Below are 19,380 nucleotides of genomic sequence, written 5' to 3' on the forward strand. Positions count from 1 at the left end.
TTTGATGACTTGTTTTTAATTCTTGTTCACTTTTCTCTAGTAGCTAATTCAAAACTTCACATGATTAAAGGTAGTTATGGCTAGCAGACCCGAGAATCTGTAGACCCCTCCTTCTCAGTCTCTTAAACCTTAGATGAGATGAGTGCTTCTCATGCAGGCTATTTTTTTTTTTTATGAGGGAATAGCACTCTGAGGCGTCTTAGTAATCACATTCGAGACACCTGGTGGAGCTTCCTGCCTCGTACTCTTCTCCTCACGGAGTGCCAGGTCTTCCTGCAGGGCTGGGGTCTGGTCTGAGGAAACAGAGGTCGAGGGCAGTTCCTAAAAAGAAAACACAAAGGAAAGGAGGAGTCTGTAGAGGTTAAACACGGAAATAGCAAGCACACAGAACTGTTATTCCTATGGCAGACACCGACAAAGAACAAAGCTGAAATAAATCTGCTCCAAAGAACACGAAGTCGGTCTCACTGGGGTTGAAGTGGTGTACCAGGGAGTCAATCGCCTGCAGGGGTAAAACCTAACACAATGCGCTCTGGATTCCCTGCAAAACATCAACTGCTTGCACATAGGAGTTACTAGATAGATGAGGAAGGAGGCAAACATGAGCCATTAACTTCTGTATGTCACCGATGATGGGAATAACAGACAGGGATTTAAAATAGTCAGTCAATATTTTCAAAATCGTAAGGGAGAGACACAGACATAATAAGTGGAAATTAAGGAGGACAGTCAAGAAAATAGAAATAGAGGAACTCTAGAGGGGAAAAGAATATCTGCATTTTAATAAAATCATAGAGGATTTTGGAGAGAAAGTTCGACCAGAGGAGAAGTTGCTATTCAAGCAGGAGGCCCTGAGTTTCATCTGCAAAATGAAGCAAAAAAAAAAAAAATCAAAACAACAAAACAAAACAATCAGGAATGGGGGCATGTGCTTGTAACCCCAGTGCTGGAAAAGGCAGGGCAGGCAGATCCCTGGGGCTCCCTGGTCAGTCAGACCTAATAATTAAGCTGTGGGCCACTGAGAGATCCTGCCTCAGAAAACAGGATGGGAGCTAGAAAGACGGTTTAGTAGTTAAGAGGACTTGCTGCTCTCGAAGAGGACCTATGCTTGGTTCCCAGCACCCACATGGACACTCATAACTGTTTGTAATTCTAGTTCTAGGAGGCCCAACACCCTCTTCTGGCCTCCATGACTCCTGTATGCACATGGACACTTAAACACTCATTCACATAAAATAAAAATAATCTTAAAAAACAAAACCCAAGATGGACGTCACTAGAAACTTCCACATGTAGACATACATGCATAGCTACTCACACATTAAAAAAAAAAGGTTATCAAGGAAATACCTAAATAGAATGCTGGCTCTGAGAGGAAAAAAGGCTTAACCTTGACAGAAAATCAATAGAAATAATTCAACCTGAAGCTGAGAAAAAAGGTGCTGAGGGTAAGTGGCTTGACCGTTTGGATGCTCAGCCTGAAATGGAATATCGTTACCACTTCCTCAAAGGCAGCAGAGAGGCTAGAAAGAACGTAAGATCAGAAGGAAGGGGTGGAAAGGCAGTGAACACTGTCTTCTGGGTGGGGCATGCCCAAAAGAAAAACGGAAGGGCTGAAGAGATGATTTTGTGGGTAAACCACCAATGCCAAGAGCAAGCTAGCCAGTTACACTAATCGTTTCTGTGTCCAATTACGCAACCCTGCCTGGATGAATAAGGTGGAGAGCAGTTGAGGGAGTCTCCTGACATCAGCCTCAGGTTTTCACACTCACGTGTACACACGTGCATGTGCGAACATGTACCACACACAAATATGTCCCACACGCACAAATCACGTGTGCACACTCAGATACAATACACGCAAAAGCCAAAGAAACCAGAGCTCTAGTGATTTGTGGAATAATGTCCCTGGCTAAAGGAAGAATAATTAGAACTGAAGCCTGATGGGTTACTTCTACGTGGCCTTTGTACGGAAGCCCCAGAAATCCATTCTACAGTGTGAACCCCACAGATCGCAGCAGAGTCCCATGACACACCCTCTGAGACGTTTCTAACTTCACAGTGCTGAGGCTATGCAGCAAATACTTGTGTTGGGGCTAAGAAAATGTTTTCTAAGACACTTGTGTGGTTCAGATCCATATAAATAATAGGAATGCTTTGTGTCTTATGGGTTCCTGATTAGAGTCTCTCTGCTTAATAAATGGAAACAAACTGAAGACCATGTTTGCAAACTCTTCCATAGGCTGAACTCATGGGCTATATCCTCCATGATATTCTCCCCGAGTTCCATTGGATATGGTCCCTCCCACATTTAACACTTAGTCTTTATTCCTCTTTTGACACATCTACGTCTACTAACAGCATCTGATCAGAGAAAGTCAAAAGACTTAGATCTAAGCCTAGTTTTCAGAGAGGACAGCCGGACATGGCGTCTTATGCCTGACATCCTCGCACTGGGGAGGTTGAGGCTGGAGGATTGCTATGAGCTTCAAGTCATCCTAGGCTATATTGAGTTCCAGGAAAGCCAGAATCGTACGATAGGAACCTGTCTGAAAAAAAAAATCTCAAAAACCAAACAAAACAACCAAACGTGGCACAAAACCAAGACAAACAAGTCAAACCACTTCACCACCTAAAAAAGGAAAAATCGCAAAAGAAAGTGAATGTAAGGTATCAGGTAAATCAGCAAGTCATCTGAAATACCGTTAAGGTCATCCTAGGCCTGGCTGAAACCAAGCTTCCCACACTAGACACGGAACTTAAAGGCAAACATAGCAAGCAGTAATCTGAGGTCTACGCCCAGTCACCCAGGAACCGGAACCCTCACCACTTCCCCTAATCTTTTCAACTTTGGCTGGGATATCAATGCACACCTGAGTCAGGAGACCAGGCGAGCCATCTGATCAGCTTGATTCAGTCCCAGGATTCTAATGAAGGGAATCAATGTCCACGACTACAACTTGCCTATAAACACTTTTCAAAAAAAGAAAAAGAAAAGGAAAGGAAAGCTTGTACAGCCTGGGCATCACTGGTTCTTCCTGTCTTCCCTTACAAGGGCTTCCTCTCACACTTGGGAAAAGAATGGCATACTTTTCGTTCATCTAACCCTTGCTACAGGGTGCAAAAACCTTCCGAGGAAAACATGGCGGGGCCAATTGACACTGCTAGTGCAGTTAGTGCGGGCAAAGCTTTCTCCAATAATGCAACAGAAAAGAAGGTCATGCGGGGGAGTCACGTCTTACCTGCTGATTTCTTTCTATTCACAAGAAAACAGTGCTGGAAAATGATTGGCTTGGACAGCAAACGGTGAGGCATTTGCTTAACTCGCCTTCTCCCTTCCATCTCAGTTGTTCAAAGAATGGACCCTGGAGGGCACGTTCTTTCTCACGCATGCCCAACCCTCAGATACTACAAAGTTCAAGTTTGAGACCTACGCAATGTAGTTACACAAAATATATATTGCAACACCCAAAATCAGAGCTGCCTTGGAGTACCTGGATTGGACTCTTGTGATTGTCAAAAGTACTATCTAACTTTCTGGTAGGCGTGGTAGCGTGTGGCTACAATTCTTAGCACAATGAGTTCCTGGACTACGTAGAGAATCTCTCTCTCTCCTTCTCTTCTCTCTTTCCCTCTTCTTCCCCATCCTTTCATTCTGGTGGATTGTACCTAGCACCTTATACATACCAGCCAGCTCTCTAACACAGAAATATAGTTTCAGCTCTTCCTTAAGACTTTTATTTGTCAGACTGGCTTTCAACTTTCCATGTAGCCCAGGCTTCCAAACTTAGTGCATCTCCCTTTTAATTTATTGACAAGACATGCAAGCCTTACAAATAAGCCTGCTGATTATGAGAGTTATTAGACTATGGAGTCTCTTCGCATCAAATGTAAACAATCTCAGTGTCCTCTGATTTGGCTTTGGGAACCAGCAAAGCTGGCAAACGTAGAGGACCTCACTGAGGATATTGAGGACATATTGATTATTAAATAATCTTGGGCTGGAGAGATGGCTCAGCGGTTAAGAGCACTGACCGCTCTTCCAGAGGTCCTGAGTTCAAATCCCAGCAACCACATGGGGGCTCACAACCATCTGTAATGAGATCCGATGCCCCCTTCTGGTGTGTCTGAAGACAGCTACAATGTTCTTATAAATAAGTAAATCTTATAAACAAACAAATAAATACATCTTTAAAAAAATACTAAAAAAAAAAAAAAAGAAATTTAAGACATCTTGTCTGGTGTCAATCCCAGTATTGTAGTTGAGTGAATTTTCTAATTCTGTGTGAAATGGCACAGCTTTTAGGGGTTTGTAGAAAAGACTGTGGGATACTCAAGTTCTGACTGCCAATCTGAAGAGGGCAGAGTTGCTGTCAACTGGAGTTGGTAACTGATGTCTGCATTACGTACGTCATAGAGGGCATGCCTGACGCTTGACACACAGATAGTCATAATCTAGAGATAAAATACTAAATGGAATAACTATAATGTATCAAATATATCCATCGACAATCATATCTAGTTTCTGAAAACTTTGGAATGTTTTTAGGGGGCTCTAAGGAACTCGAATGAAAAAGTATTTTAAATCTGAAGTTCTTAAAGCCAGCTGTATTCATGACATTTTCTAAAATCTAAAATTTAAATTTGCCTTTTCACATTCATTTTTTTTTCTATTTTCAAGGATTCTGTGGGCAAGATGTCAACGGGAGTCACTTACTATGCCTAGTGTGTGTGGCTCTGAGGGACAAGCAGGCCCCGGGTAGCTTCAGTATGCTTTACCCTGTGCTAGGCACCTTGAGGAATTTCTGACCCCTGGCTGAGAGAGGCCGAGCTGACTTTTCCACTCCTCCTTCCTACCTGGTGACGCTTTTCACACTTCTGCTTAATCTGATAGCTTCCTTCTTTCAGTGTTGCTGTAGCTTTTGCTTCCTTGGAGTTGCTGTCATGCACTTCTTGAAGTTGTAGCTCCTCTTGCTTTTTCTGCAGGAATACGAGAAAGACCAATCAGGTCACATCCCTTAGAAGGGAGCTTTCCCTCATCTGAGGCAGGCCTGGGCTGATGAAGCCTACTGAACTTCCGATTGCAAGCATTAGCTAGCAGTAACTGCAAACCCAACCCCACAACCCACTGAGCTAGATTTCCTCCCCCCCCCCCAGTCCTCATATTTCAGATACAGCTAGGACATCTCAATCCTCAGAAGGCATATGAGTCAAACACCCCCGGGCCAGCTCAGGACTGTGACTTGGATTCCAAGTTGTTCTGAGCAAGCCGCACCCTCCCTCAGCAGACCCAGTGCACAACACCTTCTCTTCAGCTTTGGTTATATTCCTGTGATGGTAAAGCCAGTGAGCCAGGTACTCTATTGGGTCATTTGGCTGCACCCTTGCCACCTCTGCCAGTGCCTGGGTCAGGGTGTTTCCAAAGCATTTCTTCAGGTAAGCAGTTTCCATGCTGGGGACCTGGGAAACACCAAATCGGATACTCTAATTACAAACACAATCTAACTTTTAAAGTAGGTCCATTCTCACAAGTTAGGTTTGTTCCAGGAAAAATAAGAAATATTTTTGGATCACACTTAGTATTAGCTTTCCGTTAATGTAACGAAATGCTTGATCTCATCAACTAAAGAGGGAAAGGCTTGGCTCTATGGACATTTGGTCCCATCTCTTTTGGCTTGTAAGAAAGGGTATATGGTAGGTAAGACCAGCCCACTTTAGGAAAAGGATGGAAAGAAAGAAAGGAGGAAAAGAGAAAGGGAGGGACATACACTCCCAACCCCTCCCTTACAACACAGAGAGAGAGAGAGAGAGAGAGAGAGAGAGAGAGAGAGAGAGAACGAGAGAGAGAGAGAGAGAGCTCTTCAATGGTTTGACCCAATGACCTAATTTCCTTCCACTAGGCTCCCTGTCTTAGGCTTTCTGTCTTAAGGACTCTGCTTTTTCCCAGTATTGCCACATCCACAAACACGCTTTTAGCATGTGACCATTTGGGGGAATCTTTAAGATCTGAATCACAACATTGTGCCACTGGTTCCCAAGATGGGCACTTACCTTACAATGAAAGATACACTCAGTATATTGTCAAGAGTCTCTGGAGTATTTCCCTCATTTTTTTTTGTTTGTTTGTTTGTTTTTGTTTTTTGTTTTTTTGGGGGGGGTTGGTTTTGTTTTTGTTGGTTTTTGAGACAGGGTTTCTTTGTATTAGCCCTGGCTGTCCTGGAACTCACTTGGTAGAAGAGAATGGCCTCAAGCTCAGAGATCTGCCTGCTTCTGCCTGCCTCTGAAACTGAGAGAACATGGCAGTAGATGTTAAGATTCTTCTCTGCATTTATTACAGGTTGTTATGGATTTTGTGTTGTCTAGATGGGCAAATTATATAATATCAGTTGCCTCAGAGGATATTGTGTGATGTGTTCTTTCATGTGGCAACTTAATGGAATTCAAGAGAGTGTATGGTGGCCGGATGCACTGGGCTGCCACAGACTTGGGATGTGTATGCCTGGCATGGTGGAAACCAGCCAAGACAGCTGCGAGTGAGGGTGGGGCGGTCTGACAGGGTGCCATGTTGGAATGGCTCAAGGACAGCAGGTCAGAAAGTAGATGGGGACAGCATGGAGCTGCTGAGATAATTAGTGCTAGTTCCAATGGCCCACTGGAGCCAGAACAATCAAGAGAGTGTGACTGCCTGGGTATGCGCAGGAACCAGTTCCAGCGTGTTTTAATTTTTCCTGCAACACAAGCCTGATGGTGAAGACATCTAGTCATTTAGGAGCCCAGTGCAAGATGATCAACGGCTCAAAGTCTTCCTAGGTGGCAGACCAACTTCAAGTGTCTTGGCACCTTAGTAAGACCCTGTTTCAAAGTGCAACATTCTCAGGGGCATAGTTCAGTGGTAGCGCACTTGGCTGGCATACACCATGCTCCAGTTTCATTCTCAATACTGCAAGGAGAACAAGAGGAGGAGGAGAAAGAGGGAGAAGAGATAGAGACAGCTGCACAGAGAAAACTTTCGACTAAAGCGTAAAGCAGGAAAGGGTGCCATGTTGGAATCTAAGCATAGCGAGACCAAAGCCCAGAAAGGCAAACCTGAAATCCTGTAACTCCATGTCTACTAGCGTAGTAGCATTATAATGGAAGTTAAGGGCTGGGCAGTCTCTTGTCTACGCCTGCCTGGCTGCAGTCCACGTGGCCTCTCTCTGGGACTAGCTCACCTGTCCACATTTCTGGCATCTCTGGGTCCTCCCCCACTTCACCCTCACAGCCTCAGATATTGCCCTCTCTGGAGCTGCCTGCAGGGATTCTGTCCTGTCACACACTACCTGGTCTTCCAGGGCCTCCTTTGAGTTTTAAGTGGAAGCCTTCACGACCCTACAGCCCATCCATTCTGTATGCCTGAAAGACCAACATGACATGGGCAAAACCACAATTACAGAACCGAGTAGTATGGGGGGTGTGGGGGGTCCACTTGGATCAGAACTGCAGACGACTGGATGTTTAAATACAGGGAAATGAGTCATGAAAAAGTAATTCCTTGGGCTTCCTGTGTTCCCAGAGCTATGCAACTCCATGACTTCGTCAATCATGTTTTGAAATCTTTGATGTATAGAGCATCGTTGACTCTTGAGATGCCTTCAAAGGATCCTTTCAATTGTGCCGATGTGAGATATCTGTCCACTTCTTTTTCTTTGGGGCTGGGGGTAGGGGACAGCAGAGACAGCATCTCTGTAGACAAGGCTGACCTCAAGTTCATAGAGATCCACCTTCCTTAGCCTCCTCAAACCCCCGAGTGCTGTGAGTCACGGTGTGCCCACCACTAAGGATGTGACTTCCCTGGCAATTACCTCCTGCTTGGCTGTGACTGTAGAGACTCTCCTCTCCTCCTCTGTTGGGGATTTGCTTATATTATGTTAACTGGGTTTCCAAATTCACAGGAATTTGCACATCTGGTGTGTGTGAGACTCTGAGGGTCCCTTCCTCCAGCTGGTTCTAATGGGTAAATGAAGTTGCCGGTGACCAAGGGCTGAGCAGGGAAGCAGAAGCAGGACTTTGAGACTTAAGATTTCCTGGGCAAGGGAATCACAGGAAGGAGGAGGATTTGGGAATCAGCAGCCCAGGAAAGGAATTGGATGCAGGCTCGAGAGCTGTGGAAAACAGAGACCCGGGGGCCTCTCCCCCGATTGGGTCTGGATAGCAAAGATAAAATATAGGCTTTTAGTAAGTAATGGTTTAGAAGTATTGGAGGGGAGGCATTAGCTACATAGAAGTTTGAGAGGGGTCCAGCCATTGAGCTGTTTAAGGCGTATTAAAATAAAAGGCTGTGTGTGTGCGTGCACTGTGTACGTGCATGTGTGTCTTTCATTTGAGAATCCAGAGCACTTTGGCTAGTGGCAAGGAACCCACGCCACAGCCACTGGCAGGACGATTTGAGTAGTGTTAATAATTAATGCAACACTCCTTCAACTGCAAGCTCTTCGAATCTTTCTTCTTTACTTTTCACTCCCCAATCTCATGGTAAACCTGGCAATAAACAGCCTGCAGTACTTAGCCTGAATGCTGGACTGTCTGAAAACTTCTCCTGCCAGGTTAGTCCTACATCTAAACTCCGTCTCATGTAAAATTGCCGGGCATGGACAAATGCAGACAAGCAGTTTGCCAGAATACAACACAAAGGGCCTCCAGTCGAGTTCTCAGTAAGAGCTTCTCTCTACCCGAACCTCAGGAACCTGTCTGTGGGCTCCACACTGTCTTCACATTCTTAGTGTCAGGTCCAAAGAAAGCTCCACTTCCCCAAATTCCCATGGCTTCTATTAACTCACCAAGGCACTTGCTGGCCTCCAGCCTCCCTCAGTGTCACAAGCACCTGTCACACACTTCAAAGTCCAGCCTCCTCTTCTCACCTCCTCCCCTACCTGAACTCCCCCAGCTCACAGCTCCCTCCCCGTCTTAGGTACTCATTCTTCTTATAACTCTGCTTTTTCAGCTATGTGCTCTCTTTCTCCTGCCTTCTCCTCATGTTCGTGTTCTCTCTCTCTCTCTCTCTCTCTCTCTCTCTCTCTCTCTCTCTCTCTCTCTCCACCCACCCCTCTCCTCTTATCTCTCTGCTCCTGCTTCTCTAATGGCCAGGTCCAGTCAACTACTTCTTCTTGTTCAGCCTACTTCTTTCTCTCTATGCTCTGGACTCTGCAGATACTTCTGGCTGCTCTCTCCCTCCATCTACAATGAAACCCTCCCCTTACCCACACCATCAATCAGTCATATCTTCAGTTTATATCCTTATTAGTACTCTGGTCTTCTGAGCCCTTGCTACAACTGCCCATCGAGTTCTGCTTATAGCACTGTAGGCCTGCTTCTCCAAAATTTTCAAGTTCCAAAGATTTCTGAAGCACATTAGCAAGTCATCAGAGCGATAAGCCTGACTTCATGGTGCCGATTTTCTGTATCAGCAAACTTAATGTTGCTATTACAGAAAGGCTAAGATAATCAACTAAAGAGACAAGGTTTACTTTTGCCCAAGCCTTCATATTTACTTGGCTTCATTGATTTGGGGCCTTTGGAAAGCAGAAGAAACCTCAGGGTGTGGAGTAACATATGAGGACAAAGCTGCTACCTCAGGAAAATAAGGAGAGAGAGAATAAAGGGTCAGAATCCTGCAGTTCCCTTCAGGGCACGCTCTACTGATACAGCTTCCTCCAGTAGACCCTACCCATTAAAGACTCCATCAGCCTCCAGCAATACTACACGTACAAACCGATGGCATGACTGTCCATAGTATGGGTCAGGGAAGGCTCTTATTGTAGATAGGAGAGAGAGAACAGCCAGAGGCATCTGGAAATGTTAGGAGCAGAGAGGCTGGGGAGAGACAGAGAAAGAAGCAGACTGAACGTGGCCAGTGGACTGGACCTGGCCGGGAAAGAAGCAGGAGCAGGGCATGGGAGAGGAGGACACAGTGGGGCAGGAAACGTATACCAAGATTAGCAGGGTTATAAGGAGAATGAGTAGCTGGGGGAAGGGAAGCCCATGATGGAGTTTAGGGTAGGAGAGAAGGTGAGAAGACCTTGGATGCTAGCATGAACCTTGAAACACTACGTGTGACACTGAGGGAGCCTGGAGGCCAGTATGCACTTTGGTATGCTAATAGGCACCACATTCTGCCAGTGATAAGGGAACATACTTTTTTTGGTAGAGAGGAATTGGCTTTGGCTTCACAAGTTCCTGCAGCATGCTGGCTCTTAACAAGCACCACAAGTTCTCCTATAGTTCAAGCTGGACCCATTTCTGGATACTCGGACTGCCTTCTGGAGTTTGAGGAACTGTGATTTCATTTGGAGCTAAAACTACAGACTGGCAACCAAGACTTTGGGGGTCACTTAAAAGATGCAAACCGTAACATTACCTTTCTTAGAATAACCAACCAAATCACCCTTGCCGATCGCTGTTACGTTCAAGCCCGCTTCTTCAGCTTTTCAGCTAGAATACGTCAGACCAGGAGTCCCAGTGGTCATCAGTGTTGAAAGGGCCTGGCTCATTATTAGTCAAGGGTGCTGAAGACTTTTAACCAACCCACACAATATTCCCTCTTAAGTACAGAGAAAATAAGGCCCTGGAGAGAAACTCTGTGTATACAGCAAGCTGTGCTATTGTGAGGTTGGAAGCTATTCTATGACATAGACAGCAGAGGCTCATTTACTTTACAGGGAGAGAGAAGGAGGAAGAAAATGATGGGCCTGCAAATGATGGGCCTGCCAAGCCTCATCTGACATGCAATACCACAGCACGGCTTTAGGGAGAGCGGATGATCCTGCATTTCCTAATAGGTGTCAAGAGTGGCAGATAATGTCGTCTGACACAGAAGTTGCAGTACCAGAGCAGAGCCACAGCAGCACAGAGACCTGCACCAGACAGCCCACGTCTTGGTGTTGCCACTTACAGCGGTGTGCTCGTCAGCAAGTTGCTTGGTGTCTCAGAGTCTTGGCACCTTTTAGAAAACAGAAGTAAAATACATACCTCACAATATGGAAGGAGCGAATGGAGCTACTGATCACGTGAAAGGCACTGAGCCTGGCATACAGCAAGAATTTAAGAAACAGGAGCTATTACGGAACAAGATTTTGTCAACATATGTTCCTAGCACCAAGCCTCCATATTCCCAGTTTTTCAGCTCACGACTGAATAACTAGACATTGGTATAGAAAATATAAATACATTTTACCCCTCACTGATATCAGAGTCTAGAATCGCAAATACCCCAGGAGCAGTGAATGCTGCCAGCACTCTTTGTTTCTTTGTTTTTCTCCATGAGGCGGGGTTTCACTGTGCTAGGCTTGCCAGCAACTCCCTAGGTAGCCCACCATGGTTGAACATGCTTTTTCCTGCTGATCCCTTCCCAGTGATGGATGCGAGGTGTGCACCACCATACCCAGCTGCAAAGGGGGATTAAATATTGTTCATGAATTAAGGGATCGTAGATCCTTAAGGAAAAGTTTGGCTCCAGGGTTGGGGCAAAAAAAAATATAAGCAGCCAGAGACAGTTTATTATGCCAGGAAGTAAGACTCTGACAATGTAGACACAGGAGCCATCTTGAAGGCTTATTCCAGTGCTACATTTTTGCTTCCACAGGAACCCATAATCTCAAACCCGGAACCTGTGGATGTTATGTTGTATGATAAAGGGGGCTTTGGAATTGTGATTAAGGATCTTAAATAAGGAGTGTGTGTTATACAAGCGGGACCTCTCAGTTACTTTTCTATTGGTGGTGAAGAGATACCACGATCAAGACGGTTTACAAAAGAAAGCACTTAACTTGAAGCTTTGCAGTTTTAGAGGGGGAATCACAGCCGCCATGGGATTGGGAGCATGGGCACAAGCAGGCACGGTGCTGGAACAGTTCTCAAAAGCTTGTCTTCACGTTGGAGGTAGGGGCAGACAGAGCGAGCCTGCTGTGGACTTTTGAAACCTCAAAGTCCACCCCCAGTGACACACCTCCTCCAACAAGACATCTCCGAAGCCTTTCAAAAGAGTTGCAGCAACTGTCAACCAAGCATTCAAATATCTGAGCCTCTCGGGCTCATTCTCACGGAAAGCGCCACATAGGCACAGCTGTAATTGCCAGAGGTGTCAGTAAGGCCAGACGTGGAGGGTGGCAGAGTGACAAAACACATGGAAGAAGGAGCATGAAAGTCAAGATCATGTCCAGAGACAGCTTCTAGAAGTCAGAAGACAGGGAAACGGAACATACAGAAGGGTTTGTGTGGATTAAGTTTTCCACATCCCTGCTGCTTCATGTGATCGGACGAGGAGTTGTTGTTTGGTGAAGTGCAACTTCCGATATCTTAGATTGAATATATGTGTGGCTCGACGAAATCCCCAGTGCAACCCCCAGTCACTGATCCTCTCGCTATTCTCGTAGAATCCCAGCACAGAATCACCAATGCACTGCCAGAGCGTCTCTCCATGCCTGGATTACTGAGTGACTGCTGCACTGCTTAAACGCGACAAGCCCTCTGAGGATACCACCCCTGGCACTTGTCCCACATTCAGTACCGAGTAAAGATGTCTGAGTGCTCTGATGTTGGGGGCGGGTGGGCAAAGGAAGGGCTCAGACTCTGTTGATCCATCAGCGTCCCTTCTTGCATTTATGCAAGCCTCTACCACCGAGCAATGCCAGGCCCATTGTTTGCTTTTTGTTGCTCTGGTAAACACTATGACCCGGGGGGAGGGGGGAAGAATTTATTTGGTTTACAGATTACACTCAGTCTATCATCAAGGAAAGCCAAGCCAGCAACGCAATGGGAGAGTGAGCGTGAAACAGTAACCATGAAAGGAAGGCTTTCGTTCTCTGGCTGATTCGGCTACCTTTTCTACACAGCCCAAGCCTGCCTTCTCAGGGACAAGCACTCCCCATAGTGGACATATGCCCATAATTAGCAACCAAGAAAATGCCTCCCAGACACGCCCACGAGTCAATCTGATGGAGACAATTCTTCATTTGAGATTTCCTGCCCCCAGGTATATCTAGGTTTGTGTCACATTGACAAGAACTAACCACGCACACCAGGGGAGAGTGCAAGCTAGAGCCTGGTGGAGGGTGTCTTTGGGCTAGCTGAAGTTGCTTGTGTGTGAGTTCACTCTGATATTTTGGTTGTGAGCCTAGCCTTTAACGGCTGAGCCATCTCTCCAGCCCGTGAGTTCACTCTGAAAGGTCTTAAAATTACCAAGCCAACAAGCCTGCAGCCTTGAAAGTGTCTCTCCTGACTTCAAAGATCTGCTGCTCCACAAGGCTCCTATCTAAGAAGAGTCCCCGTGTCTGCTGGGTTCCTCCCGCTGTTTCTCCACAGTGTTTCCTTTCCCATAAATCTGGTTCTCCCATCTGCGTGCCCCCTCCCCTACAGTGCGCGTTCCTGGCTCTATCGAGAGTGCACCCCCTCCCCTAGAGTGCGAATTCTCCTTTCATTTCCCTTTGCCTCCACTACTTGGGCTGCAATGGAACCTTAGCTCTACACTAGAGCGTGCTCTCGTTGCCAGGCAACGGGACGCGACTCACTGGCGTGTGGCCAGAACGTGCATCGGATGCGTGCACCAAGGAGGCTGGAGCGTTTTCCTTCGAACCGGCCCTCTAGTGTCTCTGCAGAAGCAGTTCTAAAATTTTCACCTTGAGAGTCAAGTAGGTCTCAACTCAGAATCCGAGGGAGGGTTAGTTCTCCTGTAAGAGCCTTTGGAGCGCAAGGACTCCTTCTCCTTCCTCCTCTCTTCCGGCTCCTCCTCTTTCTCTTCTTCCTCCCCCCCTCCTTCTCCCGCCCTCTAGCCACCCAATAGGAAAACTAATCTAAGTGTCTAGGTTGGTGGCTGCCTGATTGAAATTTACTTTTAGATAAGCAGGTTACTTGCTAGCACAAATATATATAAGACAATTATTCATTGTTTCTCAGAAATTAGGTCTGCGGTGGTTTTGAGTGCCGAATCCAGCACTCTTCCCAGGTCCTGGCAGAGAACCTCCTCCATTGTCTCAGAGCAGCTGCTCCAGATGTTTCTGTGGGAGCGGACTTTCTTCTGTGAAGCTGGATGAGCACTGGTGTTTGCTGGGAAATAACACTTCTTAGGACAGAAGAGATGGCTAGTAGTTTCCTAACCTGACCAGGAAATGTATGTTGCAGAGATGACAGAGGGACCTCATGAAAGCCCCACGGAGAACGCTAAGCAGCTGCCAGAGCCCCAGATCCTATGTTTTTGGAGCAGCAGGAAGAGTGTATTCCATGTTGTATATAAATGACACTGATACGTCCATGTGGTGATCTTATCTATAGAGAATTTCCCACAGAAGAAGCACCGTGAAGACACAGCCCAGTCAGTTGCCGTGTTTGTCTCTCTGTGATTAGGACACCAGTGCCAATCTAGTTGGAAATCAGCGTATTTGTGCCAGCTCCAGTCGTTCTTAGGGCTACACTATACATACACGTGTATATTCCTTTGGAAGCAGGAGCAATTTCTACATCTCCCTTTTCCTCCTGCATTGTGCCTCACTAGGAAACCACTGCCTATTTTAGAGAGCATTTCCAGCCCCTTATATTGTGGCTGGATTCCATGGTGTTGTATGTAATTGATCCCCTGCCAGGACATTCAGACAGCACTTTCAGTCTGACTATAATAATAACGTGTGAATAACCACGTTCACATGTCACTCCAGTCTTGAGTCTGCACCTTTGAGACAGGAGTCGAGAACTGCAATGGTGAACATATTCTGGTCTTTTAATCTCATTGGGTCACAATTCTGGGCTTGGGTGGGATCATTTGTTTGGTCTGTTATCCTATATAACTATAAATAGAAATAGTCACCCTAAAAAATACTCACGTATCTGCCTTCATACCTGAAAAGACTGGGGAACAGCTGAGAGTAGGCACACGTTTGATTACTTGCCACCATGGAGAGACAGCAGGGCACACACATGCGCATGCATGCACACACATACTAACACTCTCTTATACACTTTGTAGGCAGCATGACAAGGGCTGTATGAGCTACTTGAAGTAGGAGAAACTCCCTTGTACTGCTTGACAAAACTCCAGAGCCAGACATGATCTGTGGCTCGAAGGAGGAGGTATGTTCCAAGAGTAGAGAGGAAAGGATTATTGAGATGGGAAAGCACAGTGTGATAGCTAGAATATGGCAGGATATTCAGTGGGGTAAGAGCCCAGGATATATGATGACAGGGACGTGCTTGAGGTGAGTCTTAAGGGAAGCTGTGGTGGTTTGAATATGCTTGGTCCAGGGAGTGGCACTGTTAGGAGGTGTGGCCTTGTTGGAAGAAGTGCGTCACTCTGAAAGTGGGCTTTGAGAGCTTCTTCCTAGCTGCCTGAGGAGGATGCCAATCTTCTCCTGGAGGCCTTCACATTAAGATGTAGAATTCTCAGCTTCTCTCCTGCAATGCCTGCCTGGATACTGCCATGGTCCTGCTTTATGGATAATGAACTGAAACTCTGAAAATGCAAGCCAACCCCAATTAAGTGTTGTCCTTATAATAGTGGCCTTGGTCACGGGCACTGACTAACACAGAAGCTGATACCAGAGACTGAGGATCGCTGTGATACCATGGTTTTGGCTGGAGGAATGTGGCTTTTGGGACTTTGGATTTGGAAAGCCATGGAATGCTTCAAGTGAGGCTTAATGGTTCGTCCTAGTAGGAATATAGAAGATATTGGTGATTTGAACTCTGGAGATCTTTCTTATGCTTTGGTGAAGAATGTTGCTGCTCTTTTCCCTTGTCTGAAGAGTCTGTCTGAGACTCAGGTGAAAGGACTCAGATTAATCACACTGATAAAGAAAGTCTCAGGAACACCCAGCATAGACTTTGTCCTCTGGATTACTGTCATGAAGATTGCTCTGATTAAGCATAGCAAGCCTAAAAAGAAAAACTACAAGATGTATGGTTCAAATAATAAATGGGCACCAGGAAGTGCAATGGAATGAAATCCTGCGTTCAAGTATATTAAATAGATTAAGGGAGTGGTGACCTCAGGACAAGATCCCACCCAGCTAAGCTTATTGTTTATGTGTTTGCAGTTGGACAAGGAATAGTTATATATCACGTTAGGTATTGTTACCTGGTTATTGTTTTCATTTTGACTTTTAGTCTAGAATGAACTACAGTCCAGAAATGGAGAGTACACCTGTGATCCATGTCTTAAGGTTGGAAGAGACAGGCTTGATTCGGATCTTGATGTAGAATGACACATGCTTTTGATCCAGATCTTGAGGAACAGTGACCATGAAAAACTTAGGTCCAGGCATTATGGTACATGTCTTTAATCCCGGGCGGGGGGGGGGGGGAGAGAGAGAGAGAGAGGAAGAGAAGAAGAAGAAGAAGAAGAAGAAGAAGAAGAAGAAGAAGAAGAAGAAGAAGAAGAAGAAGAAGAAGAAGAAGAAGAAGAAGAAGAAAGGAGAAGAAGGAGAAAGGAGAAGAGAGGAGAGGAGAGGAGAGGAGAGGAGAGGAGAGGAGAGGAGAGGAGAAAAGAGAAGAGAAGAGAAGAGAGGACAGAGAGACAGATACCTGAGTTCAAGGTCAGTCTGCTACGGAGCAAGTTCTAAGTAAAGGAAAGCTTAGGTCCAGGTGTGATGGTACATACCTATAATCCCAGAACTCAGGACACTGAGACAAGTACATCTCTAAGTTGAAGTTCAGTTTGCAGAGCAAGTTCCAGGAGAGCTAATCTTAAGCAGTGAAGGAGTTGGAAAACAGAAGGCTGGTAATAATGTAATAGAACGAGGGAGCAATGTTCCAGCCTCGGCAAGCAGCAGGACTCGCCAGCTTCAGCCACACAGCTCTGGCTGTAGAGTCAAAACTAGACAGGACTACTGGGAAAATTGATGCTGATTAGCTGCAGTTAAGAAATTAGTGGTGAGTAAGAAGAGACCAATATCAGTGAGGTAACATCTGGGAAGTGTTTTTTGAGAGCACAAAGAAGCTGTGTTCCAGAACCTGTGTTCCGGGTTGCACCTTGTGCTGCAGCTGGACTTGGAATGGGTAAGAACCACACAGGTGGTACTGGTTTGGAAGAAATAAAGTGGTCATGGAGAGCAGCTGAGGCAAGGCCCTGAGATGAGGGAAGGACATTGGTGAAGATTGAGCCTCAATTGCAGTTGATAGCCCAGGACTGAAGGGGTCATGCAAAGAAACTGAGGCTTGGCACCATGAAGAGAGCCTATGAGAGGCTACTGGTGAAGCCTAGTTGCAACAGAAGACTCCAGTGAATTGGAGACACCCGTCTCATGGGGTGATCACCAAGAACAGCAGCAGCAGTGGAGTGGAGTCAACCAGAGCCTAGAGTGCTACAGAGGGCAGAGCTGGAGAAGTGACCCAAGCCCTTAGGAGGAGCCCAGAAGATCATGTGTGACTCTGTCATTGGAACAAGAAGCTGTGAAGTTGACGTTGCCTCGGACACCCCAAGATGTTAGAGACGTCAAAGCTAAGGAAAGCTACCAACGGAGTGGAACCAGCCCAGGGGAGAGAAGTTATTGTAGTCATCAAAGGAGTTGGATATCAGACTTGGAGACATGGAGTTTGGAGTTTGCTCAGCTGGTTTTTGGGTTTGCTTTGGTACTGTGCCATGTGTATATGATCTGATATTTTATTTTGATTTTTATAGGAGATTACAGTTAAGAAATTTCATGAACCTCAGTAGAGACTTCAAACTTGGGCTTTTAAACTTTGAGGAAACTGTGACAGAGTATGAGGATTTTTGAAGTTGGAAGAAATGTATTTGCTTTATTCTATGGCTAGGTATGGTCCCCGCAGGCCATATTTGAACAAGCCTATGGGGGCAAGGGAGTGGAACATGCTTGTCTGAATATCCTTGGCCCAGGGAGTGGCCTTGTTGGAGGAAGCGTGTCACTGTTGGGGCTGGGCTTGGAGAGCTTCCCCCTAAGCTACCTGAAACTGACAATCTTCTGGAGGCCTTCAGATCAAGATGGAGAACTCTCAGCTTCCTCCGAGCCATGCCTGCCCGGACACTGCCGTGCTCCTGCCATGATTATAATAGAGTGAACCACTGAAAGTGTACGCCAACCCCGATTAAACGCTCCCCTTTGTAAGAGTTGCCTTGGTCATGGTGTTGCTTCACAGCAATGAAAACCCTGACTAACACAGAAGTTTATGAGTAACCCTTGCTGTTTATTGGGATTTGAACTGATATCCTCTGGCTTCGACAATACACGATTTTACAGAGGAGATGGACAGTTTGTGATGTTTTATTGAAGTGCTTAGGAGAAGCACCTTAGAGCCACTAGAGTTATGACCGTGAAGTCAAGAAGTGAGCACAAACCCTCCATTAATCTGCCAGCCAAGAGCTCACGGCTGTTCAGTCAAGCTCTCTGAGTCTAGCACCTTATCTGCCAGTTGCCTCGGATGGGGTAGGCTTAAACTGGCACCAGCATTACTTAGCACAGTGCTATTAATAATGCTAATGTCTCATCCTGGTTTTGGGACTAAGCTGGAGAGCCTTTGGGATGTAGAAGCTAATATAACTATGGCTACTGCTGAGTTCTCTTGTAGATGGTTTGAAGCTTCCTGAGGCCAACTTGCTTATGCCATGCCTTATAAGAAGCACCACGACTAGTGGCCTAGTAGAATGTTCAGGTGGCCTCCCTTGATCACTCTTTGCTTATTTGCTTAGTTTTGGTTTTTCAAGACAAGGTTTTTTCTGTGTCACCCCGGCTGTCCTGGAACTCTCCCTGTAGACCAGGCTCTACATGCCTCTGTCTCTCTAGTGCTGGGATTAAAGATGTGTGCCCCCACTGACTTCCCAACCTCCACTTTCCTTTGAACTGTGCCTACTCAGAACACTTTTGGCGCTAATGAAAAACTTCTGTGGCTGGTTTTATTTAGGAGTTAGAAATGGAGTCAAGATACCTTCAACAGTGCCTGGGGACCTGCCTAACTCAAGGTCTTGCGGAAGTTGCAAGAGTTCGCCCACTGGATCCCATTGAATATTTAGCCTTGTGGATTTATAAGTACAAGGAAAACGAGAGCATGGAGCAATTGGTAAATATGGGGCTCCTTTTAGAAGAGCATGACAATTGGTTCTTCTTGTCTATATTTCTGTATTCAATCTGTTTTTCTATTACAATATATAAAAGTGGAGAGGGGAGGAAACTGAAAGTTTGTTTTGATTTTCAATATTTTCTTCTCTGTGTTGTCTTTTTCTGTTGTATTTGAATATGTCAAATATGTTGACATATTTATCTGTACACTTTTTCTCTTTCTGCTTTCTTTTTATTTATATTTATGGTATAATCTTAATTTTGCATTCTTCATTCACCTAAAACCTAAAACTCCCCCAAAATCGTTGCATAGTTTCCAAGTGAATAGACCATCATTTGCTTAACAGAC

At 45.7% G+C, this 19,380-nt stretch overlaps 2 protein-coding genes across 13 annotated transcripts in view; one reads left to right on the forward strand and one right to left on the reverse strand.

Moving 5' to 3' along the window:
* Window positions 1-13,762, reverse strand: Dydc2 (DPY30 domain containing 2). Of its 6 annotated transcripts, NM_001134797.1 has the most exons (6): window positions 13,650-13,714; window positions 10,928-10,975; window positions 7,842-7,986; window positions 5,305-5,460; window positions 4,858-4,980; window positions 10-321 (listed from the first exon to the last, which is right to left on the reverse strand). In NM_001134797.1, exons 4-6 carry the CDS (start codon window positions 5,449-5,451, stop codon window positions 172-174), a joined length of 420 nt encoding a protein of 139 aa, NP_001128269.1. In that variant the 5' UTR covers window positions 5,452-5,460; window positions 7,842-7,986; window positions 10,928-10,975; window positions 13,650-13,714; the 3' UTR covers window positions 10-171. The 6 variants fall into 6 exon arrangements, with proteins under 6 accessions (XP_006252876.1, XP_038950758.1, XP_008769371.1 ...); XM_006252814.5 differs by lacking the exon at window positions 7,842-7,986 and having other exon boundaries at window positions 1-321; window positions 13,650-13,762; XM_039094830.2 differs by lacking the exons at window positions 7,842-7,986; window positions 13,650-13,714 and adding an exon at window positions 12,542-12,560 and having other exon boundaries at window positions 1-321.
* Window positions 12,757-19,380, forward strand: part of Dydc1 (DPY30 domain containing 1) — a 20,522-nt gene continuing 13,898 nt past the window's right edge. For 2 of the 7 annotated variants that reach the window (XM_006252817.4, XM_017600331.2), the window contains exons 1-2: window positions 13,508-13,661; window positions 18,877-19,032. In XM_006252817.4, the coding sequence (XP_006252879.1) occupies window positions 18,886-19,032 (147 nt within the window). In that variant the 5' untranslated portion in view covers window positions 13,508-13,661; window positions 18,877-18,885. Of the gene's footprint in view, window positions 13,007-13,507; window positions 13,703-18,493; window positions 18,628-18,876; window positions 19,033-19,380 lie in introns of those variants that run through there. The other 5 variants (XM_063275816.1, XM_063275817.1, XM_063275815.1 and 2 more) reach the window with 4 other exon arrangements.

Source organism: Rattus norvegicus, chromosome 16 (genome assembly GCF_036323735.1).
Source record: "Rattus norvegicus strain BN/NHsdMcwi chromosome 16, GRCr8, whole genome shotgun sequence".
NCBI lineage: Eukaryota > Metazoa > Chordata > Mammalia > Rodentia > Muridae > Rattus > Rattus norvegicus.